The sequence below is a fragment of the Carassius gibelio genome, chromosome B12 (assembly GCF_023724105.1).
Source record: "Carassius gibelio isolate Cgi1373 ecotype wild population from Czech Republic chromosome B12, carGib1.2-hapl.c, whole genome shotgun sequence".
Classification (NCBI taxonomy): domain Eukaryota; kingdom Metazoa; phylum Chordata; class Actinopteri; order Cypriniformes; family Cyprinidae; genus Carassius; species Carassius gibelio.
In genome coordinates, this window is record NC_068407.1 from 22,953,418 (window position 1) to 22,975,507 (window position 22,090).

General features: G+C 40.9%; 1 protein-coding gene across 2 annotated transcripts in view; it reads right to left on the reverse strand.

Annotated features, from left to right (window-relative positions):
- Positions 1-11,284, reverse strand: part of lrp2b (low density lipoprotein receptor-related protein 2b) — a 105,373-nt gene extending 94,089 nt beyond the window's left edge. For both annotated transcript variants that reach the window (XM_052570463.1, XM_052570462.1), the window contains exons 1-9: positions 11,048-11,284; positions 9,153-9,263; positions 8,942-9,064; positions 8,751-8,867; positions 7,874-7,984; positions 7,635-7,748; positions 7,306-7,422; positions 7,062-7,205; positions 6,517-6,633 (exon numbers count right to left, since the gene is read on the reverse strand). In XM_052570463.1, coding sequence (XP_052426423.1) covers positions 6,517-6,633; positions 7,062-7,205; positions 7,306-7,422; positions 7,635-7,748; positions 7,874-7,984; positions 8,751-8,867; positions 8,942-9,064; positions 9,153-9,263; positions 11,048-11,114 — 1,021 coding nt within the window. In that variant the 5' untranslated portion in view covers positions 11,115-11,284. The remainder of the gene's footprint in view (positions 1-6,516; positions 6,634-7,061; positions 7,206-7,305; positions 7,423-7,634; positions 7,749-7,873; positions 7,985-8,750; positions 8,868-8,941; positions 9,065-9,152; positions 9,264-11,047) is intronic.
- Positions 11,285-22,090: the final 10,806 nt, after the last annotated feature.

Genomic DNA, 22,090 nt, shown 5'->3' on the forward strand with positions numbered 1-22,090 from the left:
CCCTTTTGGACTCGGACTCGGACTTGAACTCGATGTTTGTGGATTTGGTCTTGACTCGTACTCGACAAAGGTGGACTCGGACCCAACTCTAAAAAAATCTGGGTCGTGAAAAAAAATCATCACAATAGGCTACTATTATAAATAACAAATAAAATATTTCTAAAAGCATGTTAATATACAAAAGCAATACAAAAGTAATATAGGCCTAAACCACATTAGTCGAGAAAAAGGTGAATCTCTGTGCCAGTCTCCCTCTGGTGCCCCCCCTTCCCCACCTCCCAGTGGTCTGTTCGATTATGCCTCAATCAATGTCAAATTTGGCAGACACCGACCTCAGACATGGCCTCGAAAAGGCACTAAGAGTCAGGGGTGGAAAAAAGAAGAGACAGCGGGATGATGCTCGCGCGTCGCTTGCAGGTAAGACAATGTTTTAAATAAAAATGTTAGTTTTAAAAGAACGGCGTTAGGTAACAACGTTATTTTTTCAGTAACGCGGTAATCTAACTAATTACTTTTCCCATCGTTACAACGCCGTTAACGTTAATGAACGTTAAATGCGGTGCGTTACTATGCATTGATTTAATAAACTATGCAATCCGAATGGACCCCTGGCTCACACAGCGAGTGAGCAGGTGGGTTAATGACGAGATAAGCGGTTGTGATTGGCTAAGGGTGTACTCACACTATCCAGTTTGAACCATGCCCGAGTGCATTTGACCACCAAAGTGCGGTTCGTTTGACTAGTGTGAGTGCTCCGAACTGTGCCCGGGCACGGCTCAATTAGCCGGCCCTGGCCCACTTGGAAGAGGTGGGCCAGGGCACGGTTCAGTTGAACTTGGGTGCGGTTCGCATGCAGTGTGAGCGCTAACCGTGCTGGAGCACGGAAAAGGACGCGTTGCGTCACGGTTTTGCGATGCTCCAAAACCAACATGGCAGGGAAGGGGTCGCTTTGGTCTACGGCAGAGGTGCAAAACGCATAAAAACTAAAAACTGCAAAGTCCTTGCTGCACTTCAGCTCGTACCTTGCAAACATCCTCATACGAGCAGCACGATTCCGTGAAAATTTTCGCGCCACTAAGGCGACACATCTGTTTAACAACAGGCTGTGAGAGGGCTGTGGACCAAGCGACACAAAATTATCCACAAAGAAAACAGAGCGATGCACTCCATTGTGTTCAGAGAGCGCCGCTCTTCCTGTTTATCCCGAAACCGTCGCACCATAATGACGTAAGCGTGCTCCGGCACGAATGCTGAAACCCTATATGTGAGTGCAGGCCAGAGGGGGAGTGGGGAGGGGGGACAATCGTACTCGGGTCCGGTTCATGGCAACCGTGCCTAGTGTGAGTACACCCTAAGGCAGATTCATGTGTTTCATGGTAGCCAATCAGACATGCCGGCACACGCGGCTTCGCCAGCGGCGCCAAACGCACACACACACACACACACACGCAACAGCTACACAGAGATTCGCAGCAGAGATGTCGAGTCAGGAGCAATCCGATGAAAAGTTGGCATTTTCAAGGTGAAGATATAAGCACTACTTCAAATTCATTGTGGTCAAAGGCAAGAACGTGCATGTAATGTGTACATGCAATGTGTGACACGAATCTACAAAGCTAGTGGCCAAAAACACCTGAAGTGCAGAATAAAACTCTTGCTGTCTGTTGACGTGCAATAAATATTGAAAGTTATGTACCTGTCTGTTCTACTCATTTCAACTGACTTGTGAAAACTGCAAAAAAAAAAAAAAAAAACTCTCTGACATGTAGCTACTTTTTTTTCCTTTTTTTCTTTTTACAGTAATGCAAATAGTTACTTTCCCTGGTAACGAGTTACTTTTATTAAAGAGTAATTCAGTTACTAACTTACTTTTTGGAACAAGTAGTGAGTAACTATAACTAATTACTTTTTTAAAGTAACGTCCCCAACACTGCTGATAGCTGAATTTGCAGCTAGGAAATGTAGGCGTGTGCCTCTGTAGTGCCTCTGACAACTGATGGTAGTGAAAATGTTTCATATAGTTCTATAGAATAGCAGAATGGTCTCTTTATAGAGATGTAGTCCCTCTGTTGAGTAACTTCTACTGTGCAGTTATGCAAGGTTATTTGCAGTTTAAAATGTGCACTTTAAAATTCATACTTCATAAAATTCATACACTTATACAGTTATTTGCACTAAATTTTAACTTTTAACTTTGTGTTTACATTGTTCAGTTCCAATTATTCATTTGCAGCAGTTATTTTGGAAGTAAAGAGAACCTAACTAAGAAATTCTGAATGGTAGTTATTTCTTTGGTTGGTTGGTGGGTGGGTGGTTGGTTGGGGAGGGGAGGGGGGAGGGGCACCGCCAAGCATTTGTGCTTAGGGCACCCAAATGGCTAGCGCCAGGCCTGGGCAACACGCAGGATTCCGATGACAGCGGCTAAGATGTGGAGTTAACTGAACCACACAGCAACAGCTAAATTCCTTCTTCGTTGGACATGACAAAGCAAGTGTTCAAAATAATTTTTATATGTTTTAATATGCGCCACAAAGGAAATCTGCGTGCGAACAGAGAGATTCGCGCTCGTGCATTATTTGAATGTGCTTTCACGTTATAATAACGTGCTCTTGCTGCTGCTTCTGCACCGCAGACACATACTGCAAACGGAGTAGGCTACGTGTGAACCTGTATAATGTATAATAAAAATATATTTCAACACCTGAGGCACCGCTGCAATTAATGAGCTCTATGAACAATGCATGGCAAAAAAGAATAAAAGTCCTTGGACACTGGATCTGGATTTATTTATTTATATTTTTTTGCCATAAGTCTATACATTTTGTTACACCTTTACTACTGTGATTATTTTGACTTATGTCTGTTCCACAGATGTTAAAACTTTTTGATAAAGCTCTAATTGGTTTTCTTTTGGAAATATGTTATATGAAAAATCATTCTGAATGCATTTATGACTGTAAAGCATATCCGTGTGTCAAAATTGTGATTAAAATCGAAATCTCAAAATTTATCAAAGAAATCGCGATAGTTGTTTTTTTTTTAGTTTTTTTTTTTTTTGTCCATATCGCACAGCCATAGTTCATTCAGTAAATACAGTTAACAATCTAGCTTCTGAGTACTAATTTATTAATCCAACAGTAGTGGGGTCAGTTAATTTTTTTGCAGTGGGCTGCGCAAACATATGTGTTTGGTTGTGTGGGCCGCAAGTTTAAAAAGGTTGGGAACCACTGTATTATGCCAATTACATAGCCAATTAAGATATATCAACTCAATACAAAACATAAATTTTTCAAAGATGAATCTAAGAGTAAGATGCATATCTGACTTTCAGTGGCGGCTCCATACAATTTTGATTGGGGGAGCAATGGGGGGGTCCTGGTCATTTCAAGGGGGGTCTCATGAAAACCAAAAAAAAAACACATTGGGCACGGCTAATAACTGAATATTACTGCATCGAAAATACATTTTGGTCCAAAAATAGCAAAAACTATGACTTTATTCAGCATTGTCTTCTCTTCAGTGTCTGTTGTGTGAGATTTCAAAACACTGAAGTGTAGTGATATTCGGTTCACGAACGAATCATTCGATGTAACTGGATCTTCTTGAACCAGTTCACCAAATCGAACTGAATTGTTTGAAATTGTTTGCATATCCAATAAGCATTAATCCACAAATAACTTAAGCGGTTAACTTTTTTAACGTGGCTTACAATCCCTCGTAACAGAGACCTTTGGAGGGGCAGGTGCTCAAAGTATAAAAGGGGCACATGGATCAAGGCTTTAAATGGCGCTGTTCAAAATATCAGTAAAGCAATATATTGTGATAAATTCCTTGCTGATTCACGTATCGATATGGATGGTTATGTATTGATACAGCAGCAAATGCTTTGATGCAGTTTTGAAAAAGAAACAATAGAGAAGACAATTTTAAGTTTAAAATAATAGCTCTGGGATTAGAAACTGAAATGTCTTAAATTGTCCCAAACTGATGACTTTTTCTTCTCTGTTCTACAGAATAATTAAGAACAGCGGTTATAGTAAAAACTATAGAAAACACTTGTGCCTCTACATTTTCCTCTTTCTCACCAGCCTCTGTCTCCTGGCTTGCTGTTCCCTGCTCTCTTTCTGTCACTTGTGCCTCTGCATTTCCCTCTTTTTCTTCCTCTATCTCCATCTCCTCATTTGATCTATTACTTTATACTCTCTGTTCATCTAGGAACAAGGCTCAATTTACTATTTCAGCATTAATCTATTATTTTAACCATCACTACTACTCTTGCACCTAATCAATAAGTCCACCTTAAATATTGATACAAAACATTAAAAAACTTATACACTGGAATTTAGTGATTAATATTATTATTATTACTGCTGTAGTTGTTATTGTCTAAAATTGAACACCTTTGCAATGCAAACAAATGACAAGCTACATTTGTTATTCATATCCTTCACACTGCACTTTGATGTCAGGTATATTATGCATTTTTTGTTTTTTTGACATTGATATTTGTACATTTATTTCCAGAGAGATATTATTGAGTTTACAGGCTAAAGTGGTTTTGCTGTTGTAAACAATGTTGCTATTGTAGGAAAAAAAAAAATTGCGTCACATTTAAAATATAATTATATAATTAATTTCTGAATTGTCTTTATTTTTATAATGATAATTCAGAGAATGAGAAAATCTGAATAAGCCTTACCAGTGTTGTGATAATTACTTTTAAGGCACTCAACGTGTTAAAAAATAAATAAGTACTGTAATATAATAAAAGTTTAGTCAAATAACATAAAAAGACCAGACCCCTCGATGCCTGTGAAACTTTTCTCCCTCAAACAGCACACTAGTGTTACTTCTACACTACAGGCTACACACAGCAACATATCTGCATGTTCTCACATCACATTGTTCTTGTAAAATAATAATAAGTAAATAAACATCAAAATCACTTCGCTGAGAATGAAACACCACTTACCAGCTGCCACGGTGTTGAAAACATCCTTTAGCAGTTAAAAAATGCGCGTGCGGCGTGAGGAATTGTTCCGGTCAGTTGAAAGGTCATCATGTTGGTCATTTTATTTACGGCTAAATTATTATTAATACATTTTACTAATATTATGATTGGGCGTGGGCAGGCATTCACAAAAGGGTATGTTATTGCAAAAAAAAAATTATAGGAAATTTTGCTTTGACAAAAGGGCACTTATGGGGCAAAGGAGCAGGTGCTCAAGTGAACCGGTTCTTTCGGACAATTCGATCAAATAAACCAGTTGGAAAAAAAACTGGTTCACCGGTTCTTTGCGCTCGATGTAATGTCATTAGTGATGACTGCCCTTCATCAGAGACAGTTTATAAAAAAAGGACTTTGAAAAGGACTTTGCCTTCATTCAAGCCATCAGTTTACCCGCGCTTATAACCTAAGCACAGAATCAGTTCAGAATCATCACCAAAAGAATCAGTTCGGTTCAGACGAGCTGTGTGTCGGTCTGCTTCACACTGAATCACACATGCGCAGTATCATCAGCTCCTCGGTTCTCGAATCAGACACGTCTGACAGAAACGGTTCTTCGTTCAGTGTACGAATAAATGTCTAAATAATAATTATTTATTATTGTTCTGCGTAGTTTGAAGAGAAAAAAAATTGAATCTTTGTCCCAGATAGGCTATATATTTTTTAATCAGGAAGAGGATGGGGGGTCAAATGGGGGGTCAGAGCATTTTTTGCAGGGTCTTGAGACCCCCCAAGACCCCCCCTGGCGCCGCCGGTGCTGACTTTTAGTAAAATTCATAGTATGAAGTGTATGAAGACACTTCATGCCATAGGATCATTCTGGCTACAGAAGGCCCTGATCCTCTTGCAACATTTCCTAAAGTACCTCATACCAAAACAAACATCCCCCGAGAGATAGGAAATAACAACTGGAATTAGCATTGATCATGTAGAGTTATCACCTCTTGAGACAAAAGGCATTTTGCATGAAAGACATTGGGAAATGGCACACTCTCTACAGTGAGCAAAATTTCTCTTAACTCTTTGGATCTTTGTCACCTTTCAGTCTACTTCTTGTAAAATCGAGACCATTGTACCAGCCGCCCTGGGACCATTCAATGGACACCACACATCACTGTAAATATCGTTTGCATTCATGTAGAACATTATATTATGCTGTTGACAATTTTGAGTGAGCTGGGTGAAGGGAAGGATGGGTGCGTGGAAGGGAAAAGGGAAAGAAGGGGATGAAAAGGAACTAACGCACAGGTGAGAGAGGTGTTTTTCCCACATTTTCCCTCATGTGCAGACAAATGTCTGAATGTTAATGCACTGTGTGTGTATTGTCCGTCTCAGAAGATTCCTTAGTAAATGTTTGTCTCTGCTGATTTGTAAATAGGTTTTAAGGGAAAACTGTTGTTAAAAACCTTTACTGCTATTTAGGAGAACTCTTAGTGGTAAGGTAAAATGTTTTGTGAATACGGGCCCTGATCTGTAATCAGATAATAAAGGGGTCTCGTGGCACTTACCCACACAAGTGCGACTGTCATTGGCCACAGTGAAGCCATCGGGGCAGTAGCATGCTCCACCCTGCGGGCTAGGATGACAGCGGTACTCACAGCTCAGAGAAGAACACTGGTGCAAATCTACAAGAGATACAGTTTTTGTAGGTAGTTACTCTAAGTATCTTGGGCATTTGAGATAATTCAACAAAATACACTACTTTAAATTGTGCTTTAATACTGAGGGTTTCGTTGAGTTTATGCATATTCATTAGAAATGCACTGACATCTAGTAATTACTTTGTGATAGGCTGTTAGGCTTGTTAGGGAAATTGTTAATGTTAATTCTTGACCCATTATTGTCCAGTTATACTGAGGGTTTCGCTGATGTTATGCATATTCATTAGAAATGCACTGGCATCTAGTAATTACTTTGTGATAGGCTGTTAGGCTTGTTAGGGGACATGCTATTGTTAAATGTTTGACAACACATCATCATTACATAAAAGTTTATGAGTACTGTTAGTAACATGCTGATCAACACAAAATTTTTAAGATTTAATTTAATTTACCACAGGTCAGATGTGCTGTACTATTGCTCTCATCTGTTCCACCAGGGCAGTCAGGATGTTCATCGCACACTTTGTTTATGGGAACACACACTGAAGAGCCTGGACAGGGCCATTTGCCAGGGTAACAGTCTCTGATACCTGGGTCTGAAAGTATGAGCATTTAGGGTTAACTAATTTACCATATGATATACTAATTTAATGTGTTGCATATCCATAGGAGAAAGGAGGTAGGTTTGAATCTCACCACATCCATTCTCATCACTAAAATCCCCACAGTCATTGATGCCATCACACACCCACTGCTGAGGCATACAGCGTCCGTTACTGCAGGTGAACTCTGACCCACTACAGGTTCTATACTCTGGAAGAAGAAAACATAGTAGTGCTTTATAATATCAGAAACAACTACAAGTAAACTATCCACTATTGTATTTGCATGGTACTCAGAAGTACACGGTACTTTTATCGGTGACCTGATGTATACTTTGACCACCCACATTTACTTCATAGAAGGTTATCTTTTGTAACCCATGCATCTTTGGTAGAATGATCGACATGTATTGTGGAACCCACCACAGTTTTGCTCATCACTGTTGTCTCCACAGTCATCCCAGTGATCACAGACAAAGGGCATTGGGATGCAGTATCCACTGGTACATTCAAACTGATGTGACTGACAATGCCTTGCTGTTTGAGAAATGAAAAACAAAGAATATGAAAAGAAATGACCGTGATATACATGGTCAAATGTTGAATATTCATCTCAACAAGCTTCACTGACTGATCTGATTGGTCACTACACTTTCACTCACTGCAGTTGGATTCATCTGATCCATCTCGACAGTCTAGTATCCCATCGCAGTGCTGAGTATTGTTGTAGCAAGCATCGTTAGCACATGTCTTCTCTGTGCAGGTTGGGTAATCTGGATTCAGTAATTAGGAAATTTGTTGCATGTTATTGGAATTTTAAAACCTGATGATGGAAACAAAATCTGACAATTCTTTGGTAACTGATTCATCTTGAGATTTTTATGTGTATTGGATGCTTTAAAAGAGTCATATGCTTTTTGTCTCATAAAGATAACATTGCAAAGGACCTTTGTGACATTCATTATAGGCCTGTTTGCAATTCATTTTAGTTTTTGAAGTTTAAATTCAGGTTCGAAGAATATCAACAACTACAAATAATGTGTAACAACTACAAATAATGTGTGTGTACTTGTGTTAGATGTGTTACATCTGTTAACAAATAATATAATTCTTTATTCAAATTATATTTAGAATTTTCTGAATGTCTGACAATTATTTATTTTTTATTACTATATTGACCAATAAAGAAAACTGTACTGGTAGTACTGTGACTATATTTATTTCAGTGTTTTACAGGCCTAGGCTGTACTTTTGCACTGAGGTACTCTTTGTACTCTTTGACAGAGATACTAAATTGTCACAAACAAATGAGTAACAGATATTTTTATTCAATTCAAGGTTAAAATAGTAGGAATTAATTATATACAAAATGAAATAAAATAAATAAATAATTAATTGTAATTAAAATATTACTGACAATATATCATTATGTTTATTTTGTTTTGTTTTAAGTAATGCATACTGATAAATAGGAGTTTGTGTTGTTGCTAGTAAGTGCCCCATTTCTTTTTAGTGTATGGAAGAAAGAGACATTCTCACTGCAGTTGTTCTCATCAGAGTTATCCACACAGTCTGATACATGGTCACATCTATATTGTTTGGGAATGCACTGCCCTTCTCGACAGGTGAAGTGGTCTGAGCTACATGTCTGCACACCTTAGAAAACAAACAATATTGAAACAATACTGAATAACTGTATTCTTTCTGTCATTTAAGGCACATAATCATACCACAGACTCTTTGCTCATCAGAACCATCGGTGCAGTCTGATTCACCATCACAAACAAACGCTAAAGGGATACACTCCTCTCCTGTCAAGCACTTGAACTGCTGAGAGCTACAGGTTGGTAAAGCTGAAAATACAATACAGAGAATGAGAAAATCCATGACCCTTGATAAGGGGTCAATCCAACAAGCCATTGTTCAGCTAGAGATACTTACGACAGTTCTGCTCATCAGAGTCATCTGTGCAATCCTTTGTTCCATCACACCTCCAGTCTTGATTTATGCACTGACCATTACTACACTGGAACTGACCACTGGTACACTGACCTGCTCAGAAAATAATGTTTTTTTTTTTTTTTCTGAAAATGTAGGCTTCACCAGTTCATTAGATGTTAACAAAGGAAAATAATCTAGAAAAGTGTCAGAACCTGAAGGCTGATGTAAAAGTAAATCTTAATGGTTCTGAGGACTTAGGTTTATTAGATAATTTAGGAGGAAAAAAATCACGGTTTTGCAAGGAATAACTTGGCAATGAGTAACTCTGTTTATGGGTTTAGGAGCTACTGTGTAGAATACCTTAAACTCTACTTCATGTGATACCTCATGAAATCAGCAATATTGAACTCACTTTTGCAGAGGTAACTGAAGTTGCATTTTTTTTTTTTTCATTGCTTCATTGTTTTGTGTCAGCAAATAACTTTGATTTCTAAATGCATCATTGGATAGAAAAAAAATAAATACAAATATATATATATATATATATATATATATATATATATATATATATAGCACCAAGCACCGGTTTAATGTCAGACAAAATTTTCACGGACCGGGCTTTAAGGTGTGATGGATAAATACAAAATAAAATGATACGACTGGCATAAAAACTTTGGTATATTGTAAATATAATAACAAACATGAATCCACTGTGTATTCGTATAAAACTTTATTAGCAGCTTTGTCGTAACATCGTGCCAACAACATAACATAAATAACAATAAAATATCAAAATAAAAGATCGTTATGGCTCAGCGCACTTCTACCTCCACCTCTGTTATTTGTTTTATAAAAATCCACCGCTCACGGCTCTGCTGGTCCAGTCAGCGCAGGGCTGTGCCACAGTGTTGTTTTTGTTTTGAAATTGTAAAAAATATATATAATGAGCGAATACATCATGAATCCATTTTCCAAACCGTGTTTTTGTCTTATCCGAATCACTACGGTACACCTATAATAAGTGTTTATATTCAGACTATTTTAGTCTGGTTGGGGTCAGCAACGTTGCAGAATAGCACACTGATTTAGCAGATGCTTCTGCCGAAAGCAAGTTACAAAATGAGAACAATAGAAGCAATCAGACCAACGAGAGAACAACAACAGTATACAAGTGACAAGGTTCATTTAGTCAAAAGCTGTCATTAAGGCTATACATTTTCAAAAGGTACACTTTTGTATCTTTTAGAGACTAATTTACATTTTAAAAAGATACACTCTTAAAAATAAAGGTGCTTCTTGATGCCATAGAATGGTTCCATAAAGAACCTTTAACATCTTGAAGAACCTTTCTGTTTCACAAATGTTATTTGTGGCTAAAGGTTTTTCAGATTACAAAAAGGTAGGAAAGAGGTGGTTCTTTAAAGAACATTTGACTGAATGGTTCTTTGTGGAATCAGAAATGGTTCCTCTATGGCAGTGGTTCACAATCCTGCACATTTTTGGTGTCTCTCTAATCTGATGCACACATTTGAGGTCTTGGAGTCTTCACTTATGAGGTGATGAGTTCAGTCAGGTGTGTTTGAATAGGGACACATCTAAAATGTGCAGTGTGGCGGGTTCTACAGAACCAGGATTGAGAACCACTGTTTTATGGTATCCCTGTGAAGAACCTTTTGAAGCACCTTTATTTTCAAGAGTGTACTGCCCCAGTTACAGCTTTTGAACCTTTATTTCTGAGTGTATTGTTTGTTTAATAATCATCAAAACCATACTTTAAAAAAAAAGAAGAAAAAAAATCTAAATGCAATCATATTTTCAAGTGTGAATATTGTACTATATATTAATAATGCAAATATTAAAATAATTGATCATTTCATTATTTTATTAAAACATACCTTGCACGATGCAGGGTCCATGGATTAGACATAACAGTGCTAAAACAAAAAGGCCTGATCTGTCCATTATGGTTTTATTTGTCAAAAAGTTTGCAAAGTTGAAGATAGTAGGCTACAGAATGAGAACGACTCTATTCTTCTAGTTCCATAACTGTCTCAGTATCCATCCATGGTGAGTTTGTCTCCAGACCAAAAATGTATTTGATGGGCTCCTCTCTTACAATAAGCAGGGACTGGATGAAACAGACAAAGTTACAGCCCTTTATGACCCTGACTCTGTATGACTTTAATCTAATATTAACTTTTTTCCAGTTAAACTTGTCAGCATCAGCAAAAACCTTTAATGTAATGATTTGTATAACAGGAGGACAAGCCTTTTTTATGTTTATTGGTAAGATTTTGCAACTCCTTTAGAAAAATAGCCAATAGTGTCAGGGTTGGCAAGGGAGGAACTCAAGTGCAGGCAGGTATCGCGTTACACAGAGGATTTATTATATACAAAAAGGGGAAAAACAAAACCCACGAGGGGGAAAACAAGGGCTAGGGTAGACACTAAATAGTTCTACAAAACACAATAAACAAGGTAAACAAAGACTCTGAACACTAACTACTAACAAACACTCACTGCAAGACAAAAGACTTCTTAAGAGGGGTTTCAAGGACAAGATATCTCAGGAGGCTGACAGGTAGGAACACATAAGTTGAACAGTCACAATGAACCGACGCAAGACAGAGCACACTAGGAGATCTAAATAGGGGGAACAATTAAGACACGACAGGTGACACAGATAGGACAATCACAAAAAGACTAGGATAACAAGGGGGTCGGGGCAAGGGAACGAGACAACACAAGCACATGGCCCAAAGACAAGGCCATGTGCTTGAACACAAAACACGGGTATGCCATGATCCTGCCTCAAGACTAGGAAAAATCAAGGACACGAGGGCAGAATCATGTCAGAACCCCTCCCTTAAGGAGCGGCTTCCAGACGCTCCTCAAGGGAACATCAAACACGGGACATGACTGACATGACAGACTGGGACACAGACACAAACCAACAAGACATGACAAATAATAACAACGGCAAACATGAATACACAATGGCAGGGTTAGGGTGGCAAATCAAAAAAAACAAACAGGGAAGGGGAGGAGGCGGGAGCACAAAGTTCATGGGGTACAGACCAGGGTGGGTGGGAGGGGTAGGGATCTTAGGAGGACAGGACGAAGGCTGACGACGGGGGGTACGGGCAGGTCTGGGTGGTGAGGGGTGGGGAGGGGTCTCGGGACAACTGACAGAGGACATGACAGGAGCAGACACGGGACGCGGGGCAACACTTACGGGACACGGGGAGACGACAGCTGGACACGGGGGAACAACATCTACTGGACACGGGGGAACAACATCTACTGGACACGGGGAGACAACAGGACACGGGGCAACATTCACTGGACACAGGGCTACATCAACAGGACACGGGGCAACACTCACGGGACACGGGGAGACGACGGCTGGACACTCGGGATTTCTGGGGACAAGACAGGACTGGTGGGGATTTCCAGGATCTGGACAAGACGGGACAAATAATCAGACAAGGCTTTGGCGGCTATAATAACCGGCATCTCCTTACGAGATGAGACGGACTGTATCAAAGTTTCTGCTGCAGAGTCGGCCGCGGCTCTCTCCTCCGCCCTCACGACAGCAGACTTAAACTGTTCTCTTATTCACTGGCTCAGGCACGCCAGCGCTCTCCGCTGCTGGCTCGGGCACGCCAGCGCTCTCCGCTGCTGGCTCGGGCACGCCAGCGCTCTCCGCTGCTGGCTCGGGCACGCCAGCGCTCTCCGCTGCTGGCACGGGCACGCCAGCGCTCTCCGCTGCTGGCTCAGGAGACCTCGCCGACTCAGGAGGAGACAGGGTCACAGGACCGGCAGGCCCCTTCTTCTTCCTCTTCCTCCTTGGCCGCGGTGCAGAGGCCACAGCTGGGTCGGAGGCGGGTTGGGGGAGTTTGGTCTCGGGCAGGGCAGACTCGGTCACCGAAGACTCTGAAGCTGACTCCCACGACAATCGTCTCCCACGCTTCCTGGGGAGACTGATGGCTGTGGAAGGCGCCTCAGGACTCTGGGAGGGATCTGCCTGTTCCCCCAGTGTAGTAACTGCCAGGAGATGACCCTCTGGGATCACTGGCAGCTGGGTCTATGGTGGGGACCTCTGGGGGGAGGCCTGTGGCTCCTCCTGGGAGAACTTCTCCCACAGCCGGGCATAATTGTGGAGGATCCATTCCCCCTCGGGCGAGTATGGGAGGGTGACCCCCTTCCTGTCGGTGGGGGATGACATCCAACATTGACGACGAAACTCCAACTGGGATTGAGGAGTGGAGGACATCCTGTCTGCTGAGTTCCTATTTGGTCGGTTCATTCTGTTAGGGTTGGCAAGGGAGGAACTCAAGTGCAGGCAGGTATCGGGTTACACAGAGGATTTATTATATACAAAAAGGGGAAAAACAAAACCCACGAGGGGGAAAACAAGGGCTAGGGTAGACACTAAATAGTTCTACAAAACACAATAAACAAGGTAAACAAAGACTCTGAACACTAACTACTAACAAACACTCACTGCAAGACAAAAGACTTCTTAAGAGGGGTTTCAAGGACAAGATCTCTCAGGAGGCTGACAGGTAGGAACACATAAGTTGAACAGTCACAATGAACCGACGCAAGACAGAGCACACTAGGAGATCTAAATAGGGGGAACAATTAAGACACGACAGGTGACACAGATAGGACAATCACAAAAAGACTAGGATAACAAGGGGGGCGGGGCAAGGGAACGAGACAACACAAGCACATGGCCCAAAGACAAGGCCATGTGCTTGAACACAAAACACGGGTCTGCCATGATCCTGCCTCAAGACTAGGAAAAATCAAGGACACGAGGGCAGAATCATGACAAATAGAGTGTATTGACTGACATAAATGAAATGTTTCAGAATTAGTGAAAGCATTTTATGTTCAGTGTCAGGCTCTTTTTCTTTCTTTCTTTCTTTCTTTCTTGAAACTGATTATGAAACATCTCATTTATGTCAGTCATTTATGACATTTAATATCCAGCGACATCGTCGACTTGAATGCACAGATATTCTTTAAACTGAACTGAGCTAGATGATGACATCACTGAATTCAAAGATGAACTGCCTTTGACTGAAAATGTATTGTTTACTATTGTCATTATGCATTATTGACACACTATTTTCCTATTTAATACTGTAAAGTGCTTTGACACAATCTGTATTGTTAAAAGCACTTTACAAATAAAGGTGACTTGACTTGACGACTTTTGGGGTGCACATTTTTGGGATTCACAAATTTTTCATAATTGTTTAAAAAATGTGTCTTTATAATAATACTTTTGGTTTGTTACATTTTGTTTCTCTACTGTTATTGTAATATGGCTAGGCCTATAGTGTATTAAAATATGTATATTTAAAATTATTTTGGACCAATTTTTCAGCACACAAATTTGGACCAAATTTAATTTTCCCACCATACTGTGTTATGAATATATTGCAGAGATGTTTTACCAGATATTTTCTTTTTGACTATATAATTTGTATGTTATCTTGTGCAGAGCAAAATAAAAGATAAGATGGCTAAAGATAATATTAACTCAAATTATATCTGTACGAATTTCTTTACATAGTTGAATGTGATTCTTTTCTCTTTGGGAGATAAATGGTTTTGTGGTTATAACGGTGGTCGCCGCCCCCAAAGTAAAATAACCATTTTAAAGGGGGGAAAAAAGAAACCTTCGGGCGCCAGACAGGTTTAAACCTGTCAAAAATTATCTTTACCCAGGATAGCAGAAAAATAACCACCTGTTACACAACAAATAATAATAATCCCAGACTAAAGGTCATCAGGATATTTATTTCTTTCATATGTTCAAAATCATAACACAGAAAAACAAAATGGACAAAAAAAAAATAAAACAAAATAAGAAATGACCACACGTTCCCGCTAGCGGTCTCTCTCCGGAATCCGTGCCCGTGCCAGAAACCGACCGCGTCACGCTAATCCACGTTTGCAGATTCGTGTCCACATTCATTCACAAAAATGTCCATAAAAAAAAAAAATAGAGAAAAAGAGAGAACAAAGAAAACACTGGATGAACATCTCATTCAGTTTCATTAAATCACACACATTAAATCAACAGCGTCAATAATTTTATCGGGCCACAATAATTATAAACAAAACACTAAGCACACAGAATGTGTGAATATGAAAGCTATGTGAATGGGTGCGTGCGTGTGTTGCAGTGTGTGAAATGGCGGCGCAAAGGTACTGACCACGTTTGCAGGTATTGAAGGCACCAATGAGTATCGCGGGTCACCAGACACCAAGATAGGTGGATAAGCAGTTTTTTTCTTGTCTTCAGCACTGCCCATGGAAGTTGGTCTGGAAGTGCAATGCTTCAGTCACGCACCAGACATCATACCCATGAAACAGCTGATTGACACACAGCCGTCTTTCCACTGTAAACTATCACTCATACGGGCTACCCTCATGTGCAAACAAACGGATGACGCTTCTGATTCAGGTATGACACGCTCCCTTTAAATACAATTCCCTTCGGCCGTTAATTGACACACTCCACCCAGAAATCACGCTAAAATGAAAGTGAAAGTAACCAATGTTATAGAACAGATTATTTTGTTTGCCACACTCTCCCACCCTAGTAGAAAACAACCTATGGTTGTTTAGGAGAGAGAAAATCCTAGAAAATCTTCGTCATCTGAGGATTCTTGAAATATATCCAGGAGTTTTTTCTTTTCTTGTATCTCCAGTTCTGCCGCTGTTGGATAACACATTTTTATGTTGCAAACATGTGCTGTACGTACGTCTTCTCCAGTGTCTTCCAGGGCTATTTGATAGTTCAACGGACCCAGCTGCTTGATAATGCGGTAAGGACCTCTCCATTTTTGGGCTAGTTTTGCGCTAAATTTACGCTGTGCATTAGACTGGGGAAAGTTACGCAACCATACTCGATCCTTGCTTTTGAATGTTACATCTCTCCTATTTTTGTTATAGTTCCTCAATTGTCTCATTTTTGCTCTCTTGCTGTTTTCTTTCGCTTGAGTTTGCAGATGATGAAGATGATGAACTACATCATAAGAGGCAGCATCTGGGGTTAGATTAGGGCCAGAGAGTATTTTGTCCATTGGACTTTGGAGTTTCCTACCCAGCTGGAGTTCGGCTGGGGTTAGTCCAGTGGTCTCTTGAATGGCTGAATTAAGGGCGAATCTGAATTCTGGTAAGAACTGGTCCCACCTCTGATGGTTGTCGTCCACATAGGCTGCCATCATGCTCTTGAGATTTCGATTAACTCTTTCTGTCATGTTGGTTTGGGGATGATAGGCGGTAGTTAATTTGGGAATAACACTCCAGTTCTCACATAATTCTCTGAAAACAGATGAAACAAACTGAGTGCCTTTGTCTGAGAGAACGTAGTCTGGTAAGCCCCAACGTGTCAGGATGTCTTTTCTGAAGATGGAGGCAACATTCTTTGCTGTGGAACTCCGAATAGGGAAAAACTCCACCCATCGAGAATAATAATCAACAAAGACCAGCAGGTATTCATTTTGAGTTGTGCTACGTGGCAACGGACCCATGAGGTCGACTCCTAGCATTTGGTTTGGGCGGCTTGTTGTGATTTGCTGTAGTTTTCCAGCAGGCTTCCTGTTATCACTTTTCAGAGTTTGACATTTAACACAGGTCCTCACATGCTGTTTCACCGCTGACCACATGCCTGGCCAAAATGCTACTTCCTGAAGTCGCTTATAGGTCTTGTAGATTCCTCCATGGCCACAGATGGGAGTGGAGTGATATTACTGGAGAAGGGTGGATCGGAGACTGCTGGGAATGTAGATTCTGTAATGCAGTTGGTTATTTGTCAGGTATGCTTTGTGATACAATTTGTCCTCAATTATTTCGTACTGGTCATTCAGACTGGCACAATTATCTGCAACCGCTTGCAATAATTTTGTAACTTCGGGGTCTTTGTGCTGTTCGACCCACAGGACAACATCTGATACAGGCAGGGCTAGGTCTTTTCTGCTGGTGTACAAGTTACATCCTGGGGTAACCGAAGATCTGGATAGAGCATCCGGAGCTACATTTAGCTTCCCTTTTCGGTACTCAATAACAAAATCGAATTTCTGCAATCGCAGGACCCAACGAATGAGGCGGCTGGTGGTTTTCGTGGAGTTCATGACCCATTGCAGTGCAGCATGGTCGGTAACAACTGTAAAAAGCTTGTGCTCCAAGTAATGTTGCCACTTTTCCAGGGCCCAAATGACTGCAAGGCATTCCTTCTCCGTTGCAGTATAATTGAGTTCGGCCCCAGTTAATGTTCGACTTGCATAGGCTATAACCTCCTCTCTGCCTACATCCCTCCGTTGTGCTAATATGGCACCCAGGCCGATGTCACTGGCATCGGTGTAAACAATGAATGGCCGCTGAAGATCGGGATGGCCCAGAATGGGAGGTGAGGTGAGACAAGACTTTAGCTGTTCAAAAGCTTGCTGACACTGAATTGACCATTGAAAACTATGTCCCTTCTTTTTCAGTGCGTTGAGGGGTTCAGTAATTTTTGAAAAATTTGGAACGAAACGGTGATACCACCCTGCTAACCCGAGGAACCACTGAACTTCCTTCAAGTTCGTAGGCACAGGATAGGTATGAATGGCTTCAGTCTTACACGGGTCTGCTGAAATGCCTTTGACACTTACAACATGTCTTAGGAAGGAGAGTTCTTGAAGACAGAATTTACTTTTCTTTAAGTTTATGGTGAGACCAGCAGTTCCTAGTCTATGGAGGACAGTCTGGAGGTCGTGGAAATGCTGAGTTATTGAAGGTGAGTACACAATGATGTCATCGATGTACACAAAGCATATTTTTCTCCTAAGTTCTCCCAGAACTGTCTCCATGAGCCTCTGAAAAGTTGCGGGCGCATTTTTGAGACCAAACGGCATAACATTAAATTGATAGAGACCTGCAGGAGTGATAAAGGCTGTCTTGGTTTTGCTGTTGGGGTCCATGGTCACCTGCCAATATCCACTGTTTAGATCGATTGTAGAGAAGATGGCTGTCCCAGAGAGGGATTCCAGAATTTCTGTGATGTTGGGAAGAGGGTAAGCGTCACTTTCTGTTACAGAATTAACCTTTCTGTAATCCACACAGAATCTAAATTTGCCGTCTTTTTTGGGTACTAAGACCACCGGTGATGCCCAAGCAGAGTGGGATGGTTCAACTATTCCTTGCATCAACATCTCATCAAGTTGCTCCTCCAGGGCAATTTGATTGAGGGGGGACAAACGGTATGGCCGTTGTTTAATGGGGACTTGGCTGGTGGAATAGATGCTGTGTTGGAGAACCACAGTACGTCCAGTACGGAGAGTACACACCTGAGGGCTTTCGTTCAGGATTTGGAGTAACTGTAGCTTTTCATCAAAGGGTAAATGAGCAGCGTCCACAGCATTTTTTATCAATGTCTTTTCATCAATACCGTCCGGGTGTTGAATTTGCAATGGTGATGATGGAGGGGGCACAGAAGTTAATAAGGAAAGGTTTTGTGTGGCTTCCTTAAATTGACATATATCTTTTTGGGGACTTACATTTGACACACTTGGATTTCCTGGTTGAAAGGGGTACTCTTTTGAAGGATCCAACTTGAAGGAATATTTTTTATCAATGACATTGAGTTGCAGCCCACTGAAGAAAATAAAGTCCAACCCCAAGACTACAGCATAGGCTAGAGCTTGGGATGAAAGTACAGCAGTAGGTAAGGTAAATGCTTGGCCATGTAAATTAATGGTGGTATTCAGCCATCCTAACGGAATCTCTGCTTTTCCATTCGCCAGATGAAGAGGACCATGGCACCACGGTTGCAGCTGGTCGGGGGATGTAAGCTGCCTCATGAGATTCTCATGGATGAGTGTGTAGCTTGCACCAGTGTCCACAATGGCTTTACCTGACCAGGCATCGATACAAAGGGGAACAACTAGTTGTTGAGGTACCGCTACACGTTCATTAGAGCTTGTAAGTGAGGAGGAGGTTTTCTTGGTTGCTGATTGTGACTTATGACTTCTTGTTGCAGCAACAGAGTTGTTGGACGGATGACCACCTGACTTGGGGTGATAAGGTTGTTTGCCGCTGGTGGAATACTGTGGACCAGACGTCTGAGGTGACTGGGGAGAGGTATAATGTGGACATTTTCCTGGTGGATGCTGTCCTCTACATCTCCAGCACTGAACTGGGATTTTCTCAGTAGGTTGGTTTGAGTAGGGTCTTTGTGATGTGGCTTGATGCTTAGGGCCCATTCGACCACAATCATAACGAAGCTGTTGCTCATAATCTCTTTCCAGTTGATGTCCTAATTTTACCAGCTCTTCCACAGTATTTACTCTGCTACGCAATTGACTGGCAAGGTATGGCTTAATATTCTTAAGTATCATCTTCACAATCTCACCCTCTGTAAAATCTGCCTTCCATCTTTTACAGAGAGCTCTGTAAGAAAACGCGAAGTCTCTAATGGATTCTGTGTCTCTTTGAATCCTAGTACGGACACGTTCAGCCAGTTCATCCTCATAATCCTCAGAAAGGAAAGCAGATAAAAATGCAGTCTCAAACTCATTCCAGGTGGTTATGGTGGACCGTCTGACTTCCCACCAGTCTCGTGCTGTTCCGTACAAGACAGTACGGAAGGTAGCCAGGATGTCTGCATTTGTCAGGGGATGTATAGCCAAAAAATCCTGACATTTGGTTAGGTACAATAGGGGGTCTGCATCATCTGAAGGCCTTCCAAATGTGGGGAAGGTTAATTTAATATGGTCACTTTTAACCACAGATGTTAACGGAGGGGTTGAAGAAGTTGAAGGAGTCACTGGAGCAGAAGGAGATGTCTGGGATGAAATACTGATAGTGCTGGGACCTGGTGGCGTCAAGACGCTTAACTTTTGTTGATCGGCACTTTTTTTAACACTTTGAAATCCTTTCTCCACTTCACTTTTCAACCCTTTGAAACCGGTGAGACATTGATCAGTTTGAGTAACACATTGTTGGAGTTGTGAAGTTATCTTATTATGGCTTGTTTGGAAAGTGTTTTGAACAGCTTTGATGTCCTGCTGAACCTCTGCTTGGAGTTGATCAACCATGAATCGTAGTTCAGAAACCAAGGTAGATTCCACCTTCTGGAGTTCTTCCGTGATCATTAACTTCATCGCTTTAGTCAGGTTATCTGCTTCAGTCTCCTCATGTTGCTTAGTGGTAGTAAACAGGGTTAAAACTTGATTTTTGTTATCCTCCACTTTTGCAGCAAGATCAGCAATCTGGCTCTGGTGCTGAGAAGAGGTATCTTTCACTTCCTGGGTAAGTTCATTCACTCTTGTTTCTTGTCTTGCCATTAAGTCAAACAAGGTATCCCAGTTCCCTTGTACCCGAGCAGTGACTTCTTGTATTTGCCTTCCAGGAGTTGGTAGAATGTTGGGCAGTTCATGTTGTGCCACTGATGAATGAGTTCCACCTTCAGAAGAGGTGCAAAGTTGCATGTTATCCCCTTGTGTTGCCCAGGTGAGAGTTTGTACTGGAGTGCTCCCAGCCAGAGCAGGAGAGGACATGTGCACATGGGTTCCAGGATGAACAGGGCTGAGTGGAGTGGGGGTATGGTAGAACACCGGAGCACATGGAGGTGGTTCCAGAGGCATCCCCGGTCGCAGTGCAGGCGGCCATACTGGAGTTGAGTTGTCTGGTGGAGGCTCAATTTCCACAAAAGTAGATTGGGAGGGAGGGGTATGTGCCATGATTGCGGTGATTGAGTGCAAGAATGTTGACTGTGAAAACCAATAAATATCAGTAAATGAGATGTGTTTCAGTTTGTTTGTCCCTGAAATATTTATACTAAACAACAAAATACAACATTTCACAACTGTTCAATCAGTATTATCTCACAAACACCAAGTAAATCAAAAACAATAAGTATTCAAAGTAAGTCGCTTTCACTATTTTCCACTATTCAAACAATTATCAATTACTGTGACACCTTAGAGAGAACACCTCTAATTGTTCATTTAGCGTTCACAGTATACACAAAAAAAAAACAATTTTCAAGATTAATTCAGACAATTTCATTGTTTCACTAATTTTCCAAAAAAAAAAAAAAATATATATATATATCAAGTTTTCAAATCACAATGTTTCAGAGGTGTGCATTTTTTTTTTTTTCCTCAAAAGTGTTCAATAGTTCACAGGGATTGTCAAAATCAAAAGCTCAAGTTTCAAGTAGGTTTCAATTCAAGTCCCTGTTTGGGCGCCACTCTATAACGGTGGTCGCCGCCCCCAAAGTAAAATAACCATTTTAAAGGGGGGAAAAAAAAAACCTTCGGGTGCCAGACAGGATTAAACCTGTCAAAAATTATCTTTACCCAGGATAGCAGAAAAATAACCACCTGTTACACAACAAATAATAATAATCCCAGACTAAAGGTCATCAGGATATTTATTTCTTTCATATGTTCAAAATCATAACACAGAAAAACAAAATGGACAAAAAAAATAATAAAACAAAATAAGAAATGACCACACGTTCCCGCTAGCGGTCTCTCTCCGGAATCCGTGCCCGTGCCAGAAACCGACCGCGTCACGCTAATCCACGTTTGCAGATTCGTGTCCACATTCATTCACAAAAATGTCCATAAAAAAAAAAATAGAGAAAAAGAGAGAACAAAGAAAACACTGGATGAACATCTCATTCAGTTTCATTAAATCACACACATTAAATCAACAGCGTCAATAATTTTATCGGGCCACAATAATTATAAACAAAACACTAAGCACACAGAATGTGCGAATATGAAAGCTATGTGAATGGGTGGGTGCGTGCGTGTGTTGCAGTGTGTGAAATGGAGGCGCAAAGGTACTGACCACGTTTGCAGGTATTGAAGGCATGACGGATGACGCTTCTGATTCAGGTATGACACGCTCCCTTTAAATAC